General features: G+C 36.4%; 1 protein-coding gene and 1 pseudogene across 1 annotated transcript in view; one reads left to right on the top strand and one right to left on the bottom strand.

Moving 5' to 3' along the window:
* TM9SF3 (transmembrane 9 superfamily member 3) overlaps window positions 1-25,764 on the top strand; it is a 69,432-nt gene that overhangs the window by 19,391 nt on the left and 24,277 nt on the right. The window contains exons 3-9 of the mRNA XM_003922347.4: window positions 990-1,112; window positions 4,803-4,963; window positions 7,859-7,936; window positions 14,200-14,331; window positions 15,921-16,087; window positions 19,631-19,725; window positions 23,739-23,869. Coding sequence (XP_003922396.2) covers window positions 990-1,112; window positions 4,803-4,963; window positions 7,859-7,936; window positions 14,200-14,331; window positions 15,921-16,087; window positions 19,631-19,725; window positions 23,739-23,869 — 887 coding nt within the window. The remainder of the gene's footprint in view (window positions 1-989; window positions 1,113-4,802; window positions 4,964-7,858; window positions 7,937-14,199; window positions 14,332-15,920; window positions 16,088-19,630; window positions 19,726-23,738; window positions 23,870-25,764) is intronic.
* LOC104650503 (nucleophosmin-like) lies at window positions 6,016-7,405 on the bottom strand (annotated as a pseudogene).

Genomic DNA, 25,764 nt, shown 5'->3' with positions numbered 1-25,764 from the left:
GTTATTTCTTTGAGCCATTAAATTAATGATTTAGCTACAATTTATGTTGAAGAACTTCTGATCAGTAGAAAGTTTAATAATGTTCTTTAGAGAAATTTTATTTCATATTCCAAATAACCAATATCATAGTACAAATATAGTATAAAAGTTAAAAACAAACTTGGGTTTCCTTTTGTGTTCTTGTTCAGAATGATTTCTTAATTTTTTTTTTTTCTAATTGCTGCTAATATACCAAAACAGTTTCTTTTGATTGACATGTTGAGAATTTGCAGGTTTTTAAAAATTTTCTTCTGTTTTATTAGAAACATAAGTACATTTTGAAATACTAGGTTTATTAAGTTAGAAACCATCTGAATAGAATTATAGTAACAGTATTTTTGAAAGCAGTCAAGGGTGGAAAATGACTCATCTTTAGGGGACTTCAAGGATGAAGTGATGATAAATAGTGATGCTTGCTGAATAGAGGTTTGCCTTTCAATCTTCCTACTTACGAATAGTCACTGGGTGTTTTCATAGAATCTGTGGCTTCTAGTGACTTGTCTTTCCAAGAATGTTAAAATGAATGTTTATCTCAGAGAGATCTTATAGCCAGAAATCGTTATCTCTGTTTATCATCATATTCTTGAGCTTTTGCATATATTAAATAACAACATTCTTATGTGTTTAAGCTTTTTTATTTTTCTTTTTAAAATCAATTTATTTTAAAGTTACTTTATAAATTTTCTTGTATAATTTTCTTTATATAAGGGATGATTTCTTCATTTAGTAAGATGTTTGAAAATAAAGATGATTAAAATTTTCTTATAAAAAAAGATACACAGAAAAAGGGAGGAATAGTACACTGAACCCCCACATATTTATCACTCAGATTCAACTATTCTGAATAGAAGTTTTAACTTGAGGAAATGTTGGCTTTTTTCTTGTGTTTTTTTTTGTATGTAACTATTTTGCAAACTAGTGGGTTAATTTGCAATTTTTACTTTATGCAGATGATGTGATGCCAGCCACTTACTGTGAAATTGATTTAGATAAAGAAAAGAGAGATGCATTTGTATATGCCATAAAAAATCACTACTGGTACCAGATGTACATAGATGATTTACCAATATGGGGTAAGTATTATATGTTGTATTTAAGATTGGGGAAAATTTGCATAATCAGAATTTATGTAATGACTCTGTTAAGGTGATTGTATATTGGAACATAATGTAAATGTGTTTTAACCATTTTTTACGGAACGATTTTAATACGAGTTTTATGGTCACCTGTTGCCTGAAGGATTTTTAACACTGCCATACTTTACATGAAACTTGCCTAAAATAGAACTTTTATATAGTATAACTTTTCAGATTCAAGAATGAAAAGGTGCTTAGAACAATCTAAAAAATTCTTCCGTTTCCATTTTTTTCATATCTTATTTTAATTTGTTCTTTTAAATACAATTAAAGGGACTAAATAGGATTTAGGAGTTTTATTCTGTCTTTTTCTTACATTGGTACTGTGGTACCAATATCATTTCTAGGTATGATAGTTTCTTATATTGGTACTTTGGTACCAATATCATTTCTAGGTATGATAGTTTCTTGAATGGCTTATTTTGCTAGTTCCTGTTATTTGCCATAACTCTTTAATTTAAAAAAATGTTTATGTTTTTGCTGTTGTTTATCCATATTAATAGAGAAGAGCTATGGCATAGTTAATACCAATTTATGAATAGTCCAAAACCATTTGTGTTGGACTTGATTAAATTATTTATGATGCAGAGCACAGCCAGCTGTTGTAGCCAATATGTTTGATCACATTTTTCTCTAATTGTTTCTTTATTTTGTCTCTGGAAATCTGCTCTTATGTGTAATGAATGTTTCTTTTAATTCTTAAAATTGTTAGCAGATTACTGTGGTTACGAGCAGTAAACTAACAAAGTCTGAACATGTGAGATCAGAGTTTAATATACTAAGATGAAATTTATAAGAAAGTAATATCAGATAATTATATGCATCATCATTACTGTGTTGCCTGTTAATTAGGTATATATAGTAAGCATTTCATAGAAATGGCTGCAGTTATTATGGTAATACAGACATTTCTGTGATCAGCTCTGCAAGTGATAGGAAGATGTGCTGAACATTCACTGAAGATTTTTCTGAGCCTGTAGTTCAGGGAAACCCATTGGTTAGAGCTTCCTTTATTTTTGAGAGAGCAGATTTGTTCCCTGTTGTTTTCCGTTGCTTATAGGTTAGTGCAGTGGTGCAATCATAGCTCATTGCAGACTTGAACTCCTGGGCTTAAGTGATCCTCCTCCCTTGGTCTCCTGAGCAGCTTGGACTACAGGTGCACAGTACCACGCCTGGCTCTTTTTTTTTTTTTTAGTGTCTTTGTAGAGACAAGGTGTCTTGCATTATTGCCTAAGCTAATCTTGAACTGGCTTCAAGCAGTCTTCTTGCCTCAGCCTCCCAAAGATCTAGAATTATAGTCATAAGCCATCATGCTTTAGTTTTTTTCATTCATAGCTGTGGGCCTCATTAGAAATAGTGGTAACTGTGCTTTCCTGTGTTAAATTTTTTATAGCCCTGGAATTTTAGAATATGCCCTATTTGGGGAGATACTTTTGGATGTCCTTGAATGTCTGAACCATGGGGAATCCTTGTCAGAAAAAAAAAAACAACAACTTTGTATCTGACTTTTCTTGGGGTAAAGGTTTCAGAGTCTTTTAAAAGCCTCTTAGAGAATAGCTTCTTACTTGGTATAATTGTGTCTTTACCACCAAAGTCTGTTTTTCAGAGTAGATAGGTAAATAAACCTTAATGAAATTAATTATTGGCTGGGTATGGTGGCTTATGTCTGTAATCCCAGCAGTTTGGGAGGCTAAGGCGGGTAGATCACTTGGGACCAGGAGTTGGAGACCACCATGGCTAACATGGCGAAACCCCATCTCTACTAAAAATATGAAAACATTAGCTGTGTATGGTGGTGCACGCCTATAGTCCCACTTACTTTGGAGGCTGAAACACGAGAATTTTCTTGAACCCAGGGGGTGGAGGTTTCAGTGAGCCGAGATTGCACGCTTGCACTCTATCCAGCCTGGGCAACAGAGCAAGACTCTGTCTCAAAAAAAAAAAAAAAAAAAGAAATTAATTATTAGAAGGATTTTATGCTGGGTGTGTGGTGGCTTATGCCTATAATCCCAGCACTTTGAGAAGCCAAGGCCAGGAGTTTGAAACCAGCCTGGACAACATAGCGAGATTTATCTCTACAAAAAAATAAAACATTTATCCAGGTGTGATGGCACTTGCCTGTAGTTCTAACTACTCCGGAGGCTGAGGTGGAAAGATTGCTTGAGCCCAGGAGTTTGAGACTGCAGTGAGCTATGATTGTGTCACTATACTCCAGCCTGGGTGACAGATGAGACCTTGTCTCAATAAAAACTAAAGATAAAAGAAGGATTTCATTATCCCTCTACAGTTCCAAGGAAAACAAAACTATACTCCTTGAATTTGTACCAATTAGAATCACTTCGGTTAATAAAATAATATAAGAAATGATCATATTTTTTTCCCTAATACTTACTAAACCATAGGAAGAAGGCCCTAAGGAGTAACTATAGAGCGTGAAGCTATTGGGAACTATACAGGTTTGGGTGGGGAACATTGGACAAATAGCTGGCAGTTTGAGGGCATGAGAGATGGATCCTCAGGTACCACCTATATTTCCCTAACATTATGGATCATTTTCTTCCAATATCCCGAATTTTGATTAAAGTGATAATTTTAAACTGTATCCTTATTAACATTTATTTTCAGCATTCCTTTCATTTTGCTGATTTCCAAGGGACAGATCCAGTACTTGAGGTATAAAAAGGAGACATGTTAAGTTTTGGTACCCATATATACATATGTGCACCTTACTAGGAATGGGTAGATCATAGGTTATTAGAGAAAATGCTAGAATAGGGATCTGAAATCCTTGATTTTAATTTTGGTTTGACCACTGGGTAACCTTGATTGGTGGTGGTATAAGCACTTCCCTCAAATTTTGAGGCGTTAGGGAGTTGTATTAGTCCTTTCTAATACCACTATAAAGAAGTACCTGAGACTAGGTGATTTAAAAAGAAAAGAGGTTTAATTGGCTCACAGCTCTGCAGGCTATACTGGAATCATAGTAGCATCTGCTCAGCTTCTAGAGAGACCTTAGGAAACTTATAATTATGGTAGAAGGTGAAGGGGGAGCCTAGAGTGGCCAGGAGTAGGAGGAAGAGAGGGCAAAGGTGCCACATGCTTTTAAATGTTAGATCCCAGGAGAACTCACTATTGAAATGACAGTACCAAGTAGCGGTGGTGTTAAACCAGGAGAATCTGCCCCTGTGATTTAATCACCCCCCCACTAGGCTTCACCTCCAGCATTGGGAATTACATTTCAGCATAAGATTTGGGTAAGTACACAGATCCAAACTCTATCAGTAGTATACGTGTATAAGGTGATAATTGTTAAAAGGTGATAATTGTTAAAATGAAAATTATACTAATGACAAAGCATGAAATTTGAGAATCAAATTAGTGTTTGGTTATGCTGAGCTGTTTATCACTTTTTCATCGTGGTATGACCATGATGTGTATTTGCTAAGTAGTTAATGAAGAGTAGAAGTCCGGTTTGCACTTTTGCCTTATTGTAACCATGAGGAATAATGGTAATGTTGCTTTTTTATTTAAAAAACAACAACAAAAACTTTTAATGAGCTTTTAGCTTCTAGGATATTTTAAATATTAAGTGGTGTTACCTCGTATAAAGTGTTTTTTCTTTTGTAGGTATTGTTGGTGAGGCTGATGAAAATGGAGAAGATTACTATCTTTGGACCTACAAAAAACTTGAAATAGGTTTTAATGGAAATCGAATTGTTGATGTTAATCTAACTAGTGAAGGAAAGGTGAAACTGGTTCCAAATACTAAAATTCAGATGTCATATTCAGTAAGTATTCAAATAGTTTTATATAAGAAGTAGTGTTTGTGATCTGATGTCAACAATTTGTGGCTTTGAACATTAGATTATTGAGCTTTAGTAAATGAAAATGTAGCTTGAAATGGGATGCAACAGAATATTGAAACTGCATTTCCTCGGTGTACCTAAGTCAGCCTCCTAAAAGCAAAGAGAGGATTTGCTTCAGGTCTGCAGTATTAGATACCAGTTATGCCTTTGCAGGACCTAAACCGTTTGCTACAGCCAAGTTTACTATTATAACTGATTAATTAGTGTAACCCCGTCATGTATTTTTATGGTTACATTTTTAGATTGCAGTACTTCATATTGTTTCCCTTTCCTTTTTAATGTTGCAGATAGAAGTGATGATGTATTGAAAGTTTCTGGATAGCTATAGTTTGCCATGGCTTGCTCTGTCAGTTGGAATAATATACTCCTGCACAGTGAGAGCTTGTCAGAGCCTTTTAGCAACTGTCAAGCTATTTCTGTTCTCTTAGACTTAAAAATAGTGGAAATTAGAAAGAAATTTGGTGCAGGTCGCCTCTCTGCCAGTTATTGCCTCGAATCTGGAATGAGTCCATTGCTAGTAGTCAATTTTGAAAGTTTTTTAAGCTTTGTGCATATGTACCTGATGCAAATAATACTGCATAATTGAACTTAACAAAGGAATTTTATAATTGTAATAAAAGTAATGCAGTCTAAAAATTAAGATGTACAGATTCTTTTTTTTTAAAATTCATTCAAATATTTACTGAGTAGCTAAGGAGATACAAAGGTGATTGAAAATATGGGCAGAGGTGAGGCAAATGCACAAGTAGTAGAAAGGAAAGGGCAAGGTTCACTGAATCACAGCAGTCAGAAGAAAGTGCTTTAGGGAACCACGAGTGAGATTGTTTCTAGCCCGAAGAGGCATCTGTGACAAACCAGAAAAGGAGATTGCAATTAAGATAGAAGACTTCAGTCTGGCTTGTTGATGATACTCAGTATGGACTCTATTTGTCTCTCCTTTTCCTTTGTCCCCACCCTTGGGCTTAATTTACCAGTTAGTGCCCAGGACTGTTCAGTGTGCTTTTTCTGTACCTGCTTTCATTTTTTGCTTTAATATCTTCTACATAACTAGATCCTTTTGGTGTTGTAGGAGTCTTTTCCTGTTTTTGAAGGATTTTTGTCCTTTTGATCTTAGAGTTGATGGTTTTGAATCTTTTCCATTCCGATTTGACTTCTGTGCATTTTTCGCTGAATTATCTTGTGTAGATTTCTTCACTGGTGCCTTTTCTTCAGTTTCTTCATCATGAAAATCATCATCATCATCTTCATCAGCAGGAAGTTTTACTTTTTTCAATTGAACCTCACTACCACCTCCAGGGGCAGACCACTTTCCACATATACTTAAGAGTTTCACATCCTCCTTCTCTTCATCTTCTGACTCTGCATCTTCCTACACAGCTACTAAGTACTGTCCACTAGTATACACTGGCCCTGAACCACACTTGAACCATAGGACCACTGGTGGTGGTATTTCAAAGCCCCCAAGGGAAACTGTTGGCTGTGCAGACATTTTCAAAGTTGCCAGTGTTGCTTTAATTGGATTGCCTTCATAATTCATTGCTTCTGCTTCAACAGTGTGCAATTCATCTTTTGCAGTGGCCCCTAAACTGACCATTCTTTTTTAAAAAAAATTCATGATTATACTTTAAGTTCTGGGGTACATGTACAGATCGTGCAGGTTTATTACGTAGGTATACATATGCCATGGTGGTGGTTTGCTGCATCCATTGCCCCATCATCTACGTTAGGTATTTCTACTAATGCTAACCCTCCCCAATCTCCTGACCCCCTGCCATTCCTCCCCTAACCCCTCATCCCCCAGGCCCCAGTGTGTGATGTTCCCCTCCCTGTGTCCATGTGTTCTCATTGTTCAACACCCACTTATGAGTGAGAACATGCGGTGTTTGGTTTTCTGTTCTTGTGTCAGTTTGCTGAGAATGATGGTTTCCAGTTTCATCCATGTCCCTGCAAAGGACATGAACTTATCCTTTTTTATGGCTGCATAGTATTCCATGGTGTCCATATGCCACATTTTCTTTATCTAGTCTATCATTGATGGGCATTTGGATTGGTTCCAAGTCTTTGCTATTGTGAACAATGCCACAATAAACATGCACGTACGTGTGTCTTTATAATAGAATGATTTATAATCCTTTGGGTATATACCCAGTAATGGGATTGCTGGGTCAAATGGTATTTCTATTTCTAGGTCCTTGAGGAATCGCCACACTGTCTTCAACAGTGGTTGAATTAAAAAGATAATTGGTGCTCATTTTCATCATTATCCACCTTAAAGTGGTAATCTTTGTTGGCCTTTAATTCACAGCTGAAAAGATAGTTCTGGGGCCTAAGGGGGCTCATGTCTCCGTCCATCAAATCTTCCATGGGGTGACAGCATGCACTTAGGTGGGAGAGAAGGCAGACGGAGATAAATGACTGTTGCTCAAGAGAACAGCTGCGCAGGATGGAATCATACCAGGCAGATGTACAGATTCTTATTTTAATTGATTTAGACACTTGTGATTTGAGCTTGTACTAGTTCAGTTCATATATTTATCAGGTCATAATATATAAGTCAACAGTAGTCAACAGTTCTTGAAAACTGAAACAACCCCTCTTTGGAAAGTTGTTTTGTCAATAAACAGAGAGAAAAGTTAATTAGTTTTATCATAACCACTTCAACTTCTCATGTTGTAAGTAACTTTCCTTCATTTCTCTAGTGAATTTTAATTCTAAGTATGTGTAAATTGTTCTATATTTTGCCCAGATTTTATATTTTGTTATCCGATTTTAATTTGTTTACTGGCCTTTATTTTCAAATGAAAATTGTTTTTTCAGGTAAAATGGAAAAAGTCAGATGTAAAATTTGAAGATCGATTTGACAAATATCTTGATCCGTCCTTTTTTCAGCATCGGGTAGGTAAATAGTGTATTTTAAGACATTGAATATGGGCACCAATTAGTTTAACAAACATTGAGCATCTGTCATTTGCAGGGCACTGTGTTGAGGACTGTAGATTAAAAGGTTTAGCTAATGGTGATTTAAAGCGTGAGGTTGAAGTCATAAAGATGATAGGGAGTTTTAGAGGAGCAATCAAAAACTTCCTTCTTTGTGCTTGTGGTTTAAACCAATTAAGAGATATACAAAGAAAAATATAACCTATGGGAAGCCAAAATACCACTAATCAGGTGAATATGTTAGCTGGCTGTGTTATGCAATGGATAGTGCATTGGACTTCTAGTAAGGTGAATATTGGGGAATGTGGCTTCCATCTGTCTGTGATTAAGTGGGCTTCTTATACTGAAGCTCAGAATTAGACAGCACACTCAGACAGTATATTGTAGGCTTTCCCACGTGGGCCCTTGCCCTTATAAAACTTATGGTGTAGAGAAAGAATGGAATCTATGCATGAGAAGGAGGTAATGAGAGAGTGGATTGAGGTCAGGAATTTCTGGTTGCAGAGTCCTTCCACATAGAAAGAGACATCAAGAATGGGAAGAAATACCCCTGCTTCCCCCAGCCCCCACTGACAGATACTTGCTGAATTTTAGTTCATAAGGCCAGTGGCATCAGTGTTGTCCTTACTGAAGGATTTAGTACACTACTCCTGGGGCTAAAAGTTTCTCCCTACCTCAGTCCCACCTCAACTTCACCAGCTGTGTATTCTCCTCAAGTATAATGCTCGGCAATATTGAATAGGGTTATGGACATAGATAATTTCAAGATTTAGATAACATTTGAGGATAGGAAGGCTCTTAACTGGCACTCCCTACTGGAACTCTTAGGTCTGCCTTTTTTCTAGCCCTATTGGGCATTGGCAACTTAGGGGGAAGACTGCCTTTTAGTATTTTCACTGTATTTAGTATTTCACTGTAAAGCATTATACTGTATTTATTATTTCAACACATATTAATTGAGCACCTGCTATTTGCCAAGCACTGTACTAGGTAAGTAGGTTACATTAAAAAATAGAGACAAAGATCTGTACCCTCTAGGAACTTAACATTCTAGTGTAGGAGACATGAAATGAACATAATAAGTAAAACACTGTATTCAAAGGGAAGTGTGTCAGTAAAGAAAGTAGACAGCAGAACAAGAGTACTAGGGATTTGGCGAGTTGCAGTTTTATATTCTGCAGTCAAGGTAAGCCTCTGAGGTGGATTGTTGAGGAAAAGCTTGAAGGAGTTGAAAGAAATAAAGAATGTGGATATCTGGGGGAGAGAGTATTCCAGGCGGAGGCAACACCATTGAAAAGCCTATTAAAGTAAGGATATGGTTATTGTGGTTTGAGGACTAGCAAGAAGATGAAGTCAGAGAGGTAGTGGGAGTCAGATCATCCGTGGTCATTTTAAGGACTTTGGATTTTACTCTTGAATGCAAAGGGGGCAGGGGAGCACTGTAGTGTTTTCAGCAGGGGAGTAACACATCTTTTGTTTTAAAAGGATCAGATTATTATGTTGAGAATAGGTTCTGGAAGTCAAGGGTAGAAGCAGAGAGACCAGTGGAGAGGCTGGTATAGCAGTCCAGATAAGAGGTAAGGTAGCTCAGACCAGGGTGGTAGCAGGGTAGGTGATGAAAAGATGTTAGATTGTGAATATATTTTGAAGTTAAAGCCAGTGAGATTTCCTGATTGATAGGAAGGTAAAAAAAAGGTTGAGACAACTCTAGGGTTTTCAGTTTGCATGGAGCTGATGTCACTGGGGCTGTATTTGGAGGAGATTTAGAGGGGAAGATTAGGGTACAGTTTGGGACATACTAGTTTTGGTGTGCCTATACAATATCCAAATGGAGATACTGACCAGCAAATTTGATATATTAGTCCTGGAGTTCAGGAGAGAGGTCTGGGCTAGAGATACAAATCTTGGCAGTAATTGGCATACAGATCATATTTATAACTGTGAGACTAGATGTAATAATTACTAAGGAAGGGAAATGTAGGGAGAGAATAGGACCAAGGACTAAGCCCTGGTGCAGTAGTAAGAGTTTAGGGAGAGCAGAGGAGTTCAGTTAAGGGCTTTGAGGCAAACAAAGAAGAACGAGAAGGAAGGAAGGAAGCGGGAGGGAGAAGAGAAGGAGGGAGGAGAAAGAGGGAGAGAGGGAAGGAAGGATGGGTAGAAGGGAGGAGAAAGGGAGGGAGGAAAGGAAAGGAGGGAGGGAGGGAAGGAAGTGAGGAAGGGAAGGTAAGGAGTTCTGAAAGCTGAGAGAAGAAAATGTATCGTGGAGGATAGAGAGATTAGTTCTGAATTTTTGCTGTTGGGTCAGGTAAGATGAGTACTGAAAAGTACTCATTGGATTTACCTGGAATCTGGTGAACTTGACAGCAATTGAGGTTTAATGGTGGGGCATTCAGAATCTGAACAGAGCTGCTGTAAGAGAATGGGAGGAGAGGAATTGGAGACAGCAAGTATGGACTTGTGAGGTGCTTGGCTGCTAAAGGGAGCAAAAAAGTGGTGCAATAGCCAGTAGGGAAAATGGAGTTAGGAGATTTTCCTTTTTTTTTTTTTTTTAAATGTAAAAAAAAACATTATATGCTGATGGGGTTCAGTGGAGATTGCAAAACTGAAAATGCAGGAGAAAAAGAAATACTGCATCGTTTTCCTTAATAGAAGGAGGGGATGTGATCCGTACAAGTATAGGGATTGCTTCTAATACAGTGACTAACAGTGCAAGCAAAGGAGTTTGAGCTGAATTCAAACTCAGATGCTTTGCCACTTAATATAACTTTGGTTATTGAGTTCTTCAGCTTCTTTTCCCTTAATAGTGAAGCAAGATTATAGTACCTTGCAGAGCTGTTGGGAAATTTCATGTTGTTATAAAGCACCTAGTTCAGTGTTTGGCACATAGCACATCAGCGGCAGTATTGTTGGTATAGTTTTTTATCTCCGGTTGTGTTCTAAAATTTATGATAAATTGAGAGTGCACCTTCAGGATTAGTGACACTAGGGGGTGCTGGCATGCAGCAGTTAGTAGGGTTACTAAACCGTTTTGTGACCTTTTTTTTTTTTAATTTTTAAGAAGTATTTTCCCTGGTATAATAATTTCACAGTTATATAGCATCTCATAATTTTTACAATAAAAGAATATTATAAAATTTCAGGTTATTACTACATTATAATAGATTAGATTACGTATGTCTCAGATTAGAAAATTACAGAGCCTTGTTAGAAATTTCAACATTTTGTATGTGTCTAATTAGTATAGTTACTACTAAGTAGTAACTATATAAAACTTCTTTATCATAAAAATTTTCATAAATTGACTAAAAGAAGATATATGTCATTTTTCTTTCCCTTTCTTAAGCCTTTCTGGGTTATTAACATCTAAGGGTAGAAACAAAGTCAAATCATTGGAAAATCAGACTATTTTTATGAATCTTAAATGATACTTTTACAACAAACTCAGATTTATTTAATCTTTTTTGAGCAAACATTTCAAACAAACAAACAAAAATATGCATTTCTTGGTTCCTTTATAATTTCAGTAGGTACTCAACAAATAAATTGTTGAATGAAGGAATAATCTTCCGAAAAGGAAGAGCCATAGAGTTTATCCCATCCCTTAAGCCTCAGTGTGGGTAACAGAGCCAAGACTGCCTGTCACCTTCGTGTACATATTCAGCACATTAGCCCAAGTTAACATATATCATAATCATACACAGCAATGCATATGTATGTACCTGTAGAATTTTAGAGCAGGAGGATATCTGTGAAGAACTGTAATACGTAGATTAGAGGTTTCATGGAGGGGAAGGTGCGTGGGTTGGAATTTAAAGACTGGGTAGAATTTGCTAAGGGGAATAGAAATAGATCTTACGTGAGAAGAAATTATGAGAAAAATACAGAGGTTGAAGTGAGTATGCTGTCCTTGTGGCTTCTTAAAGAGGGGATAAGCTTTATTGGAACATAGACTATAATGGAAAGACAAGTTGACCAGATGAAGTGAGATTACCATATTACAGGGAGTATAGAATATTGGAGAAAATAGATTTGATATGAGAGAAATAGGGTATACAGCTCTAAGTTTTAGAGTAGAGGACTGATACATGAACGTGGTTCAGAAAGATTTCCTTGATAGCTTTCTACAGGACAGATTATAAGGAAGGGGAGAGACCAGAAAAAAGGCCAACTAGGAGGCCATTAGTGCTATCAAGGTATGAGGTGATGGCATGGGAATGGAGCAGAGTAGATAGATACAGGTCATTTTGAAGAAAAATACATGCTTAATAATTATTACATATGAAGAATTAAGGAGAAGGAAGAGCCAGAGATACTTCTAAAATTTCAAAGCTAAATGCTAGTACCATTAACAGAAGTTAGAGAATCAGAAACAAGTGTTATATGTGAGGTAGAAGATTATGAATGTACTTTAGGGCAGTCTGAGTCTGAAATTCCAGAAAGACATTCAAGTGGAAATTGTTGCAGTTAGCAAAAGCCTGAAACATGAGTGAAAAAGAAGACTAGCGATATGGGGTGGGGTGGATGGTAGGGGAGAGGGTGTTAGCATCATCATTGGAATGCTGGTTAAAAGTTCTGAGAGCCTGAAGAAGTCACAGCAGAGTACTAAGACGAGCTTTTAGAAAAGTTCACAAAGGATGGGAGGAGCCAGCATGGAAGATGAAAGAGGAGAAGCCGCAGCCAGTGAAGTAGGATGCTGTAGTGTCAGGAAAGGTCAGATGTGGCAGAGAGATCAAGGAGAGTGAGGCAGATAATTGGCTGCTGAATCGGTTTAGAAGTTCATTGCAGGCCTTTCAGGGAAATTTTGTGGGGCAAAAGTGAGATTGTATTGTGTTTTGGAGGAAGTGAGGGAAGAACTGGAACATGTCTCCTTTGAAAAGTATTGGCATTGAAAGGATCAGGAGGTGAGAAGATGAAAAGAATGAAGGACAAAAGATGAAGGAAACACTTCAAAAGATAGTAATAGCGATAACAATAACTTTTAGATTTTATTTAGTGTTTGCGGTGTGCCAGACACTATATTATTTGCTTTACCTTTATTGTTTAAACCTTATGACAACCCCAGGGAGTAGACATCATTGTAGATAAGGACCATTGCAGATTGCTGATGCTGGTGAAAGGTGGAGGGGTTGGGAAGCAAAATGAGAGGGGAAAAACACTTCAAAGAGTGGATGTGGAAAGAGTTTGTCATGATGGATAGAAGAAGATAGGATTTGCTTCAAGGGAAGGCAGGAGAAAAGATGGCATTGGGGCCTTGCAGAGAGGAAAGAAATTGGTACTAACCCTAAAGATCTTTTGGGAATTAAAATGTAAATAAAAAAATAACTGGGCAGTGCCACAGACTTAGTTCAAATTAGATGTGCTACATTTTGAAATCCACTGAGAAATACAGTAGTACCTTGTGATTATGAACCAGAATCTAGATACAATGCTGTAACAAATGTGTGGATAAAATTAAAGCCAAGAGCTTCAAGAACATTGAGGAACTAAATGATGCCTCAGTATTTTATGTAACATGGATTTGGAAACGGCTGAATAATGATGGTGACAGGATGAGGATGTTACTGGGAGCAAGTAAAGCAAATCATTCAGGATGGTGATCTAAGTCCATGGCAGTCAAGTATACTGGTTTAGTATTAGTATTTTAAGGAGGTTTTCAGCTTGTTCAGTTAGAGGGAAGGGAAGTAACATTTACTGAGTGAGCATCTAAGGTGCCATACTTTATATATATATATATATATATATATATATATATATATATATATATTATTAAGCCCTACAAATCACTTAAAAGGTAAGTATTATTTTCTCAGTTTTCCAGATGAGAAACCTGAGATCACATAGTCAGAAATTGACCATGTTTGACTCCAGAGCCTGCGTTTTTTCCATACTATTTTATGGAAAGCATGCTGCTTTTCCATGCTCTGCTGTTTTAGTGCTGAATAGCATAAGCTGTATGGCCAAATTATACTTTTTTTTTAAACAATAAATTTGATTTTGAAAATTTACATAAATGGTAGCATGTTTTTAACATATGGGAGCTTATTGTAAAGAAAGCCAATCCCTTGGCATAATGAATACTCATCCTCAAAGTGTCTTAAATTTGGATTTTTATCTAAAAGATTTTGAAAGACTTTGCATTAACATCCAGTTGTCCTCTTGGAACCTATGAATTTTGTGGCTGCTATTGCAGGTTGGTAACATTTTATTTTCTGTTATTTTAGATTCATTGGTTTTCAATTTTCAACTCCTTCATGATGGTGATCTTCTTGGTGGGCTTAGTTTCAATGATTTTAATGAGAACATTAAGAAAAGATTATGCTCGGTACAGTAAAGAGGAAGAAATGGATGATATGGTGAGTAAACATATTTGTAAAAACATTTTAACTGAGTGTTGAGCTTTAAATATTAGAAGACAGGTCGTAATTCTTATCAGAAGTCCTTGGGGCCAGATGAGTTTCCAGAGTTCAGGATTTTTAGAGTTAAGAAAAATGTAAAATGCCCAGTGTGGTCTGTAACCATGCCCTGTAATCAAATAAAATTTTTTTTTTTTCTCAGCAAAACATATGAACATTCACCTAAAGTAGGGTAAATAAATAGTATAACCTCTTGTTAGTTCAAGCCAGGTTTTTACCAGCAAGTAAGAATATGTCAAAACTAAGAAATAAACTTTTAGTTTTTAGAACTTTTTATTTCAGAATTGCAGCTAGGAGGATGTAGACCTGTATTAGTAACTTTTGAATACTGTTAAATATTGCTTAAAATTCAGGGAATGGGTAGAAGGATTAATTTGTATTTAGTTTAGTGGATTCAGAGGAAAGATTTGTTTTCTAAGTTCTTTTACTAAGTTATAGAACAGAAAGTGTTATATGGAGTGGTAGCTAATATTCTATATAGGTTTACTGTATCATTAAATAAATTTAGGAGATTTATTTTAAGAGACAGGCTGGAGTGTAGAGGTGTGATCATAGCTCACTGTAACTTCGAATTCAAGAGTTCAAGTGATCCTACCACCTCAGCCTCCCAAGTAGCTAGGACTACAGGCCCCACCTCTGGCTGTTTTTTTATTTGTTGTAGAGACAGGTCTCACTGTGCTGTCCAGGCTGGTCTCTAGCTCCTGTCCTCAAGCAATCCTCCTGCCTTGGCCTCCCAATGTACTGGGGTTATAGGTGTGAGCCTCCATGCCTGACTTAGGAAATGGTTTAAACTTTTAAATTTTAATATACTAGAGTATATTGTGAAATATTAGAAGGTGGATAAAGCATTTGGTGCCTCTGACCAGGATTCTCCCCACCAAAACAGATTACCTTGAGGGACTGCCATTCCTTAGGAAGTACTGTTTTAGGAGCAAGCTTTGTTAGAAAATGTTTAAGGAGCACTTGCATACTGAGGTTGCAAAGTAAAAATAAAATTCTTTAAAAAAAAAATGCTTTATAGACTGTTAAATAAAAGCATCCATATCCAATATTTCCCCCATATGTTTTCTTAGATTCTAGGCTCTAAAGGACATTTCTGCATTTTTAGGGCATCTGGTACTGGTTTTGATACTCTTCTCATTCACTTTCCACCTAGCCCCTGATTGTATATGACAGCTATGATGTGAATGGCAAGAGTAGTGTCTGAAAGTGACACTAAGAGAGTCAGTTTACTGTTCTCCCAATTTGACCTTTTCTTTTTACTACTAGACCTTTTCTTTTTCCATTGTTTGAGATTGTCTGAGCACAACCAGGAGTCAGCTTCCTGAACCTCAGCATTTTAACATTGTTATTAAAGCAGTGATTATGTTAAATTTGGAATATATTTTCTCAATATTTTGAATTTCTTTAAGTAGCTATAAATTTGGAGGGAGGAAACTTAAAACTAATTTTTACCTATTTTCTGTGTTTTAGTTTGATTCTGAATGATTTGCTTTTCTCTCTCTGTATATATATATATTTGTATACAGGATAGAGACCTAGGAGATGAATATGGATGGAAACAGGTGCACGGAGATGTATTTAGACCATCAAGTCATCCACTGATATTTTCCTCTCTCATTGGTTCTGGATGTCAGATATTTGCTGTGTCTCTCATTGTTATTATTGTTGCAATGATAGAAGATTTATATACTGAGTAAGTGCCTGCACTTTATTAAGTCTTTATTGTTCTTGAATAGTTTTAATCATCGGAATCTTTTAAGTCAGTCATAAGTAAAGATTTACTTATTTCCTTTATCTTACAATTTATGATAAATGTCATAAATGCAGACAAATTAAATAATGAACAGTAATCTGTATTTTTCTGTTACATGCCAAAACTTATTAGCATTACTGAACATTGTGGTTATAGATTATGTTCCATTAAGTAATATGAACAGAGGTTACTTTTAATCCAGAGCTGTTTGACAAAGTAAATAGGCATTTTTTTTTTGAAAGTTGAAGATCCAGTTAGAGCTTCATCATCAGAAGTACAAGAATTTTAATTACTAAGTTACTTCATATTTACCTTCAGAACTGGAAAACATCAGAGTAGAAGAAAGCACTGCTGTAAATAATAAAAAGTGATGAAAAGTCACTTAAGGTTAGAAAAATAATTCATAACTTTTTTAAAAAAAACTCCTAGGTCAGTATCTATCCTATACTGACACGATTTTTGGTAATTTTTTTCTTTGCAAACAAAACCATTTGGAAGAAATTCTTGATTTGAGGTCTTTATGTGAAAAAGTTCTGCATTCACAAAAGATCTCAGGTCCCTATTCAGTGGTCAGAAAGCCATAACCTCTATGAAGCAAGCACACTCTGGTGCCTGGGTGGTAGCAGTCATAATTCAGGCATTTCAAGTGCCACCTTACAAAGTCCTCAATCAGAATGACACTTTTCTCCAGTTGCATTTCATGCCTCTATTTCAGTTCATAATGCATTCTTTCCTCTATATGCCTGGCATTTGGTGGGCAAGCAGTACATTCTTGCTGAAAAAATGGCTCTTTAGTTGCATAATTATTTAACTGTATACTAAATATTTGTTTCCTCTAAGCAATCCACTATAGCAATCAGGCCTAAAGACCAGATCATAACTTACCTTTGAATTCTCAAAGTACCTGCATAAGGAGCTTTGCATGTGGAAGGTATTCAGTCGGTAATGCTTGTTGAACTGAAATGAATATGTATTCATCAACAAAGCTGTTTCTCTGTAGTTTCGGTTGTATTTCTTTTTTTGTTTTTGTTTTTTTTTTTTGAGACGGAGTTTCGCTCTTGTTACCCAGGCTGGAGTGCAATGGCGCGATCTCGGCTCACTGCAACCTCCGCCTCCTGGGTTCAGGCAATTCTCCTGCCTCAGCCTCCTGAGTAGCTGGGATTACAGGGCACACGCCACCACGCCCAGCTAATTTTTTGTATTTTTTTAGTAGAGACGGGGTTTCACCATGTTGACCAGGATGGTCTCGATCTCGTGACCTCGTGATCCACCTGCCTCGGCCTCCCAAAGTGCTGGGATTATAGGCTTGAGCCACCGCACCCAGCCGTTGTATTTCTTTAATATAACCTTTCTAATTCATTTACCACATAAGCTTTAAAATAACCCAAACTAACATCATAGTTCTGGTGAGTAGTTTATATTTTAGGGTATAGTGTATTTCAGTTAAACTGAATTCTAAATAGAAGAAAAATATTTCAAATCTACCAAGAAGTTGTTCTTTACATTAAACAGTAAATTAAGTTAATCACTATCGAATTGACAGTGGCTGTACTGTTGCAGTCTTATGACCCACTGGAAGATAATCTCTTCTAGAATCCAAATTTTTGCCTCTTCTTTTTCAAAATATTAGTGTTAAGGTAACTCTTTTGTTTTGTTTTGCTTTGTTTTGTTTTAATGCAGAAGCTCTTCTACTTAAAGACCTTCAACATTTATAAATAAGACACCACTCACTAATGTATAATGTATAATATTAGCAGGCGTGCCATGCATTGTTATTTTAGCGTATAATTACTGTAAATGGTTGTTCTGTGTTGTCTTTATTTGAAGTGAATGTAATTCATTACCTCTGTGATAAGCACTAAAGCATTAAGGATTTATTATTAGATAAAAGTAGCTAACTTATTGAGGTTCCATGTTAAGTGTTTTATGCACATTTGATCCTTTAATCTTCACATCAACCCTGTGAAGGAACTGTTCTAAATTTCCATTCTACAGACCAGGAAACTAAAGCTCAGAGAAATAATATGACTGAGATCAATAAGCACCCTTATTAGTAAAGAGTATTAGTGAGCTGGGACTGAAACCTAGGCAATCTTATTCCAGAACTCTTTTCTTAATTTGCTATGTTATGGAAATGAAAATAAAGATAATAACAATAAAAAGTGGTGAGAAAATAAAAAATTTGCACACAAAATTGGGATAAATCACTTGAATAGGAATGATTCTAAAGGATAAAGAGCAGATAATGTAAAGTTAAAATTACTTTGCCCCTGTGATCACTGTAGCAATCAGAGAGGAAAAATATTTTGAGAGTATAGGTAGAGGAGCAATATCAATGTGGGTGCCTGTTACAGTGTGATATTGAGAATGCATACAGTTTGAGAAGGTGAGGGATAAATTTGGTAATGCTGCTGCTGCTACTCTGAAACTTTTTAGTGGAGAATGATAAGGGTGTGAAAGGTGTAAGCTAAATACTTCTTCAGATGTTCCCCACCTCCCATCTTGGAGAGATGAATAAGGAGGACTGTTACTTTTTCAGTGTAGATAAAAATGGTTTATTCGAGGGACAGGGGGAGGAAATGCCCGTAGAATATTTGTGAACAAAGAAGTGAAGGACCTATATACTTTTTAAAAATCGTATGTCTGATTTTAATTTTTAAATTTTTACTTATTTATTTATTTTTGAGACTGAGTCTTGCTCTGTCATCCAGGCTGGAGTGTAGTGACACAATGTCGGCTCACTGCAACCTCCGCCTCCCAGGTTCAGGCAGTTCCCCTGCCTCAGCCTCTCAAGTAGCTGGAATTATAGGCACCTGCCACCACACCTGGCTGATTTTTGTATTTTTAGGTAGAGATTGGGTTTTACCATATTGGCCAGGCTGGTCTCGAACTCCTGACCCCAAGTGATCTGCCCACCTTGGCCTTCCAAAGTTCTGGGGATTATAGGTGTGAGCCCCTGTGACTGCTCTAAAACTCATTTCTGGCAGTATCAGAGGAACGGGGAAAGTCTCAGTGTTATTTCATCTAAAATAATAGTATTTAGTATAGATTATACTATTGTTTTATTTCTGTTTGCAGGCAAGAATTATAAGCAGTTGAATCAAGTTATGAAACGTACTATTCTAGTCATTTTTCTTAACAGATGAACATCTTGTTCCATATGATGGGGTTGGTTTACAGGGTCATAAAACAGTTTTAGGGTCAGCTTCTAGTATTTTTTGCCGAATAAATGTGAAATACTTGCTTAGAATATATCATGACATTTAACTGCAGGTTAAAAAAATTAGTATCAGCGGTATTATATAAATGCAGTTTTAACTACAGATTCATTCACTATGGAGAATCTTTTGAGTCTTATTTGTAGTCTGGGGTTTGATATTTTTGTGTTTCTGTTAAAAGTTATTTTTGATAACTTTATAATTGTATGATATTTTCTTTAAATTGTTTTAATTTATCATATATATGTACATTTTGCCTTTTTAGGAGGGGATCAATGCTCAGTACAGCCATATTTGTCTATGCTGCTACGTCTCCAGTGAATGGTTATTTTGGAGGAAGTCTGTATGCTAGACAAGGAGGTAACTTAGGAATTCTCACTTTGTGGTTTCAATTATAGATGCTAATATTTTACTATGAGTTTTTTTTTTTTTTTTTTTTTTTTGAGACAGTCTCCCTTTGTCATCCAGGCTGGAGTGCAGTGGTACAACCTCTGCCCACTGCAACCTCCACCTCCCAGGTTTAAGCGATTCTCGTGCCTCAGCCTCCTGCATAGCTGGAATTACAGGTGTGCACCACCATGCCCAGCTAATTTTTGTATTTTTTGTGGAGATAAGGTTTCACCATGTTGGCCAGGTTAGTGTGTAACTCCTGACCTCAAGTGATTTGGCCTCCCAAAGTCCTGGGATTACTGGCGTGAGCCACCACTGTGTCTGGCCTCCTGTGAGATATTTGGAATTTAAAATGGGCAAAACAGCCATTGTAAAATTCTTTGTTGTCTCATTTCACTTAATTTCTACCAAACCTATTATGTGTTCTCTCTTGCTTTTGTGGAATTCTCACATTTTATTTCCTAAAATTAAGAATAATTAGTAGATAAATCTCCTTTGTGCACCGTGTAATTTGCTTGAGGAACACATTAGGAGAGTGCATTTCAGTTACTGATACTATTTGCTCTGAGGTGCCTGGCTCTGGGTATGCTACATGTGATGCATCTACACAGAAAAAAAGCTTTATAGATGAATATAAAAGCAAGTTTAATGACCTGTGGGTAAAGTTTCTGGACAATGGAAGGAGAATAGGAAGGAAAACTATGTATTTCTGTTGACTGTTAATATTTATCAAAGGACTCTTTGGAAAGATTTCTACTATTCTTTGTCACAGTCTCTTGCTCAGAGCACTTTGTCTTAAATATCCTATTGCTCCTTTCCTACTATTACCTGAAAATGATGGACCTAATACACAATGATACAAGGATACTGCTCCTTGGTGTTTTATCTGCAGTGGCATTCAGGGGTCTTTAAATTCCTTTGTATTCCCTGCAGTAGTCTAGGGTCGAGAAATGTAGATTTGCATATTTTAGTTTGTGAATAAAGTCTTGTTGAAAGACCATAAAATTGTATTTCCAAGGATGGAGTTATGATTTTCCATAGCCCTTCTTAAGCAGTGTCAGCATTAGGGGATCCTGCCTTCTTTCAGTAGACTAGGCACACTTACAGGTTATAGGAAATCAGGGTGTAGGATTATTTAAAATTTTCTCAGGATATCTTGGTTTACTGTTGCTTTTTTATTGATCCTCCTAGACTTAATGTGACCTATAGCTTCAGTATATATAATTATTTGGATTGACTGAGGGAGTATCATTATGGGTTCCTGACTATTTTAGTAGGTGTTCAGTCTCTAAATTTGACTTCTAGAGATGGGAAACGAGTCCTATCATAAAGGACTACATCCTAAGGAAATTAGGATGCATTCTACTTTGAATTTGACCTGGAAACTAGTTGGGCTAAAATTTTAGTTTATGACTCTCAAAATAGTCTCTACAACAGAAACAGATTTATTTAACACAGGAAATTTATTTAAAGTTGGACATAAATTTGCTTTTAGTCTGATGGCAAGTTAAGAACACCCAGCCTAACTTTCCTTTGCTACACTTATTCTTGAAAGCCAACAGAGTTCAAGCTCAGGTCTAGGAATATCAAGTCTTACAAAATGTAATCTAAAGATTTATGTTCTGATTGATGATGTCCTGAGGAGATCTGATAATGTCCGGATATTTTGTCTGATCAATCCCCAAAAACCACGTTAACGTAGAAGTCAACCCAGGCAATCAAGAATTTTTCAGAGTTATCTCAGGATTTGAACTACAGTGAAGCTCAAGGTCTTCACACTGTCCTCAGTGCACTATAATGCTATAGATCTAGTTTGAAGCCAGTGTTATCCAGGACCTAACCAGAGACTTCAAGGGTCTGAGGAGCAGTAGAAAGCACAGCAGTGCAGATAATTGGGCTACTGATTGTACCCAGTAGAATGTGTATGGGATTCTTTTTGACTGTTAGAAGGAAAGAGAGAAATAAAAGTTGGATAAGGAGTTTTATTTATTATTATTATTTTTTGAGATGGAGTTTCACTCTTGTCTCCCAGGCTGGAGTGCAATGACACAATTCTCAGCTAACTGCAACCTCTGCCCTCCTGGGTTCAATTCTCCTGCCTTAGCCTGCTCAGTAGCTAGGATTATAGGCATACATCACCATGCCCAGCAAATTTTTGTATTTTTAGAGGAATAGGGTTTCACTGTGTTGTCCAGGCTGGTCTGGAATTCCTAATCTCAGGGGATCTGCTCACCTTAGCCTCCCAAAGTGCTGGGATTACCAGCGTGAGCCATCACACCTGGCCAGAGTTTTATTAATACACATCTGAATCTGAGAAGATATTGGAAAGTGTAGGAGAAGAACATGCTAGAAAGGTGTTAGAATTAAATAGAAGTAATACTTTAATTAATCACCACCTTTTTGTGTTGTTCAAATGCTAGATATCAGTTAGAGAGGAGAGGTTTTTGAAATTTACCTGGAAAAGAAATGAAATAGGAGCGAAAGCTCAGAATTAAGCAGTTTTTCTGGAGGAATGTTAAAATTTAAGGTAGTAATTCTGTAACACGTTTTAAAAACAACTTTATATGGACGAAAACAAAAGTTAGGGTATTGCTTATTTTTCTATGGTAATTTCTGTTTGGGTCCCTGTTGCTTATGATTGTGGAGTTGAATTTTGATAGTAATTCAGTATTTCTAAGCTGTATGAAGATACTTTCTGCCAGCTTTGCACTCTGCTATATTAGAAAGACAGTTCCCTGTTGCTCTTCTGGTCTATATGAGCACAATTGAAGATTTTTTTTTTTTATTACATAGTCAAAAAATCTGTTCCCTTAATTATTTTATTAATAGAAGCTCAATGTATAGAATTTTGTGTAGAATTTCTCAATACACAGAGGTATAGAGAAATAGTAAAACTTGTAGCTCTGATTGCTGAGAGTTTATGAAACATTTTTTTTTTCAAACAAATGTTCTTAAATACATATTTGTAATTATAGAGCTAAGAACAAACGTAGAGGCCGGGCGCGCGCTCACGCCTGTAATCCCAGCACTTTGGGAGGCCGAGGCGGGTGGATCACGAGGTCGAGAGATCGAGACCGTCCTGGTCAACATAGTGAAACCCTGTCTCTACTAAAAATACTAAAAAAAAAATTAGCTGGGCATGGTGGCGCGTGCCTGTAATCCCAGCTACCCAGTAGGCTGAGGCAGGAGAATTGCCTGAACCCAGGAGGCGGAGGTTGCAGTGAGCCGAGATTGCGCCATTGCACTCCAGCCTGGGTAACAAGAGGGAAACTCTGTCTCAAAAAAAAAAAAAAAAAAAAAAAAAAAAAGAACAAACGTAGAGACTATCTAACGCAGGGTTTTTTTTATTTTTAAATTTTTTTTGCCCTCTCTTAGGATGCTAAAAATCACAAGTGGGTTTCTGGTAAAATTCTTTTTCTTTCTTTCTTTGGCTCTTTTCTTCTTTTTAAAGCAGTAACATTTTCAAATGAAAGCTTACAAACTCCACTGTGTAAAACTGTTGAAAATATAATTGTTCTAGTTGAAGCAGGGTAAGGGGACCTGGGATTTTTCTTTACCTGTGACTTCATGGGCATGCCAAAAAGCTCCTGAACTCCAAGGGAATAGTTAAAAACCCCTTTCTCTTTTTTTTCGTCAGTTTACTTTAAACCAATAATAAAAACCCCTTTCTAGGCCAACTTGTAGCTGAGAGAGAGAGAGAGAGAAGAAGAGGAGAGGAGAGAGAGCTTACGAAAGTTCACAGCAGTTCAGTGGCAGAATCAAGACAAAACATCAGAATGTTTTACGACAGGTCATTGCTCTTTTCCAGTGTACCTACTTCAGAGGCTGTGATTCCACTATATTTACTTGAAAAGCTGTGGTACTTACTAGCTGTTGTTTTGAAACAATTAAGATGTTAAGTTTCATGATCTTTATTTTAAAATTTCAAACAATTTGGTACTAATAATTATATTTTAAACTTTCATAGTTTCCTTTCTTTTCAGGAAGGAGGTGGATAAAGCAGATGTTTATTGGGGCTTTCCTTATCCCAGCTATGGTTTGTGGCACTGCCTTCTTCATCAATTTCATAGCCATTTATTACCATGCTTCAAGAGCCATTCCTTTCGGAACAATGGTAAGTTGCTTGAATCTTACTTTTAAACTGAAGAAGTGTATGCATTCTAACTGAGACCTACTGTCCCTCCAACATATGTCCTTGTTTTGATAGTTTCAGTCAGTCCCTACTCAGTTCTGGAAAGTTAAATGAGGAGAGTGCTATTGTTGTTTTTATAAAATTTTGGCTAAGTTTAAACCTATAATTGACTCTATTTTTTCTTGAATCTCTAAGCCAGTAAAGTGAAAAGCTGACTTTAAAAGAGAGCACTATAGCTTTTTATCAGAGATGGGAAGAACTGTTGAATATGTTGTGGAGAAAGAATGACAATCATAAAACATGGGTGTTTTAAGTTGCTAAGTGAATGCAGTGGTAGGAAGTAAAGTTTTTCCATGACACATTTTTTTATATTAACATACTTTTCTTAGAACCTCACTAAGATGTACATTGCTATAGATGTTAAAATGCTTTCGCATATCTTACCTGTAATCACAGGCTTTGGAATGCTTTTAATTATTTAAATACATTAAAACTAGAACACGTAAATTGAGTTAACCCACAGTCTCCCAATTTTTCTTGTTATTACCTTTTTACTAGAAACAGAATTTTAGGCCTAGACTAGAGTGAAGGCTTAATGTACACTTGTGCATACATGTACATAACATGTGAATCAAGTTGCAGGGTGGTTACTGCTTTTAACAGAGGCTCAGTAACTTAGTCACGGCCGTACAGACAGTTCATGGTGTAACTGCTACTAGTGCCCACATCTCTGTGTTTTAATCTTGTTTGGGTTTTCTTTCTATTATATGGGAGTTAACAAATAATTTCAGAGAAATTTCAGGTGATTCTGTTTTATAGTCCAAAAAGACACATTGAAAAGTACACATTTTTACAAATCTTTAATACTTTTTAGTTAGGAATATTTTGAAACTTGCTTCAAAATGGAAATTTTTTTCAAGCCAAAGTAAGTGATAATGGTTAGAAAAGGGAAAGGTAATTTATTATAACAGACCTGGAAAAAATTTGCTTTATAGTAGTTCCAGGCCGCCAGAAAGTATATAGAGTGAGTGAAGTTACTTTTTAAAGATCATCTGCTGAACTGATTATTTTTATAATGCTTTAAAAATTAAAATTCTGATTCTGTTAAAATTTCTCTTAGCAAGTTTTGAACTTGATATTGGTGAAAATGGTATTTAAAACTTGCTTTGTCTTGCTAAAATTGTAAATTTTATCACTTTGAAAATGTAGTTTTAAATGTTAATATTCAGTGTAATTTGCCTTTAGATAGATGAATAGTTTCTTTTTTTTTTTTTCCTTTTTTTGAGGCAGAGCCTTGCTCTGTTGCCCAGGCTGGAGTGCAGTGGTACAATCTTGGCTCACTGCAACCTCTGTCTCTTGGGTTTAAGCAATTTTCCTACCTCAGCCTCCCAAGTAGCTGGGATTACAGGCACCCACCACCATGCACAGCTAATTTTTGCATTTTTAGTAGAGACGGGGTTTCACCATTTTGGCCAGGCTGGTTTCGAACTCTGGACCTCAGGTAATCCGCCTTCCTTGGTCTCCCAAAGTGCTGAGATTACAGGCGTGAGCCACCCAGATTGGCTGCCTTTAGGTAATTTAATAATTACAAATTATTAAAATAGAATATTTAAAGTCTGCTGAGCCAGAGAAGGTTTATAAAATTCACCTTTAGTGAATAAAAGACTAACTGTTGGTACTTGGCAGGCTCCTAAAATATTATGTTCTTAATTTGCATTCTAATAAAGGAATACTGAGGGAAGGGCATTCCCTTGGCCTCACATTTTAATCAGATGTGTGCTTTACCATCTCCTTTTCTCCATTTAAGAGTATGAAAACTTGTTTAGAACATGAAATTGAAGGACTGAGGTGAATATTTGACCCAGCTGTTCATTAAG

Source organism: Saimiri boliviensis, chromosome 12 (genome assembly GCF_048565385.1).
Source record: "Saimiri boliviensis isolate mSaiBol1 chromosome 12, mSaiBol1.pri, whole genome shotgun sequence".
NCBI classification, from domain to species: domain Eukaryota; kingdom Metazoa; phylum Chordata; class Mammalia; order Primates; family Cebidae; genus Saimiri; species Saimiri boliviensis.
Note: the sequence above shows the minus strand (reverse complement) of the source record. Positions and strands in the feature narration are given on the sequence as shown.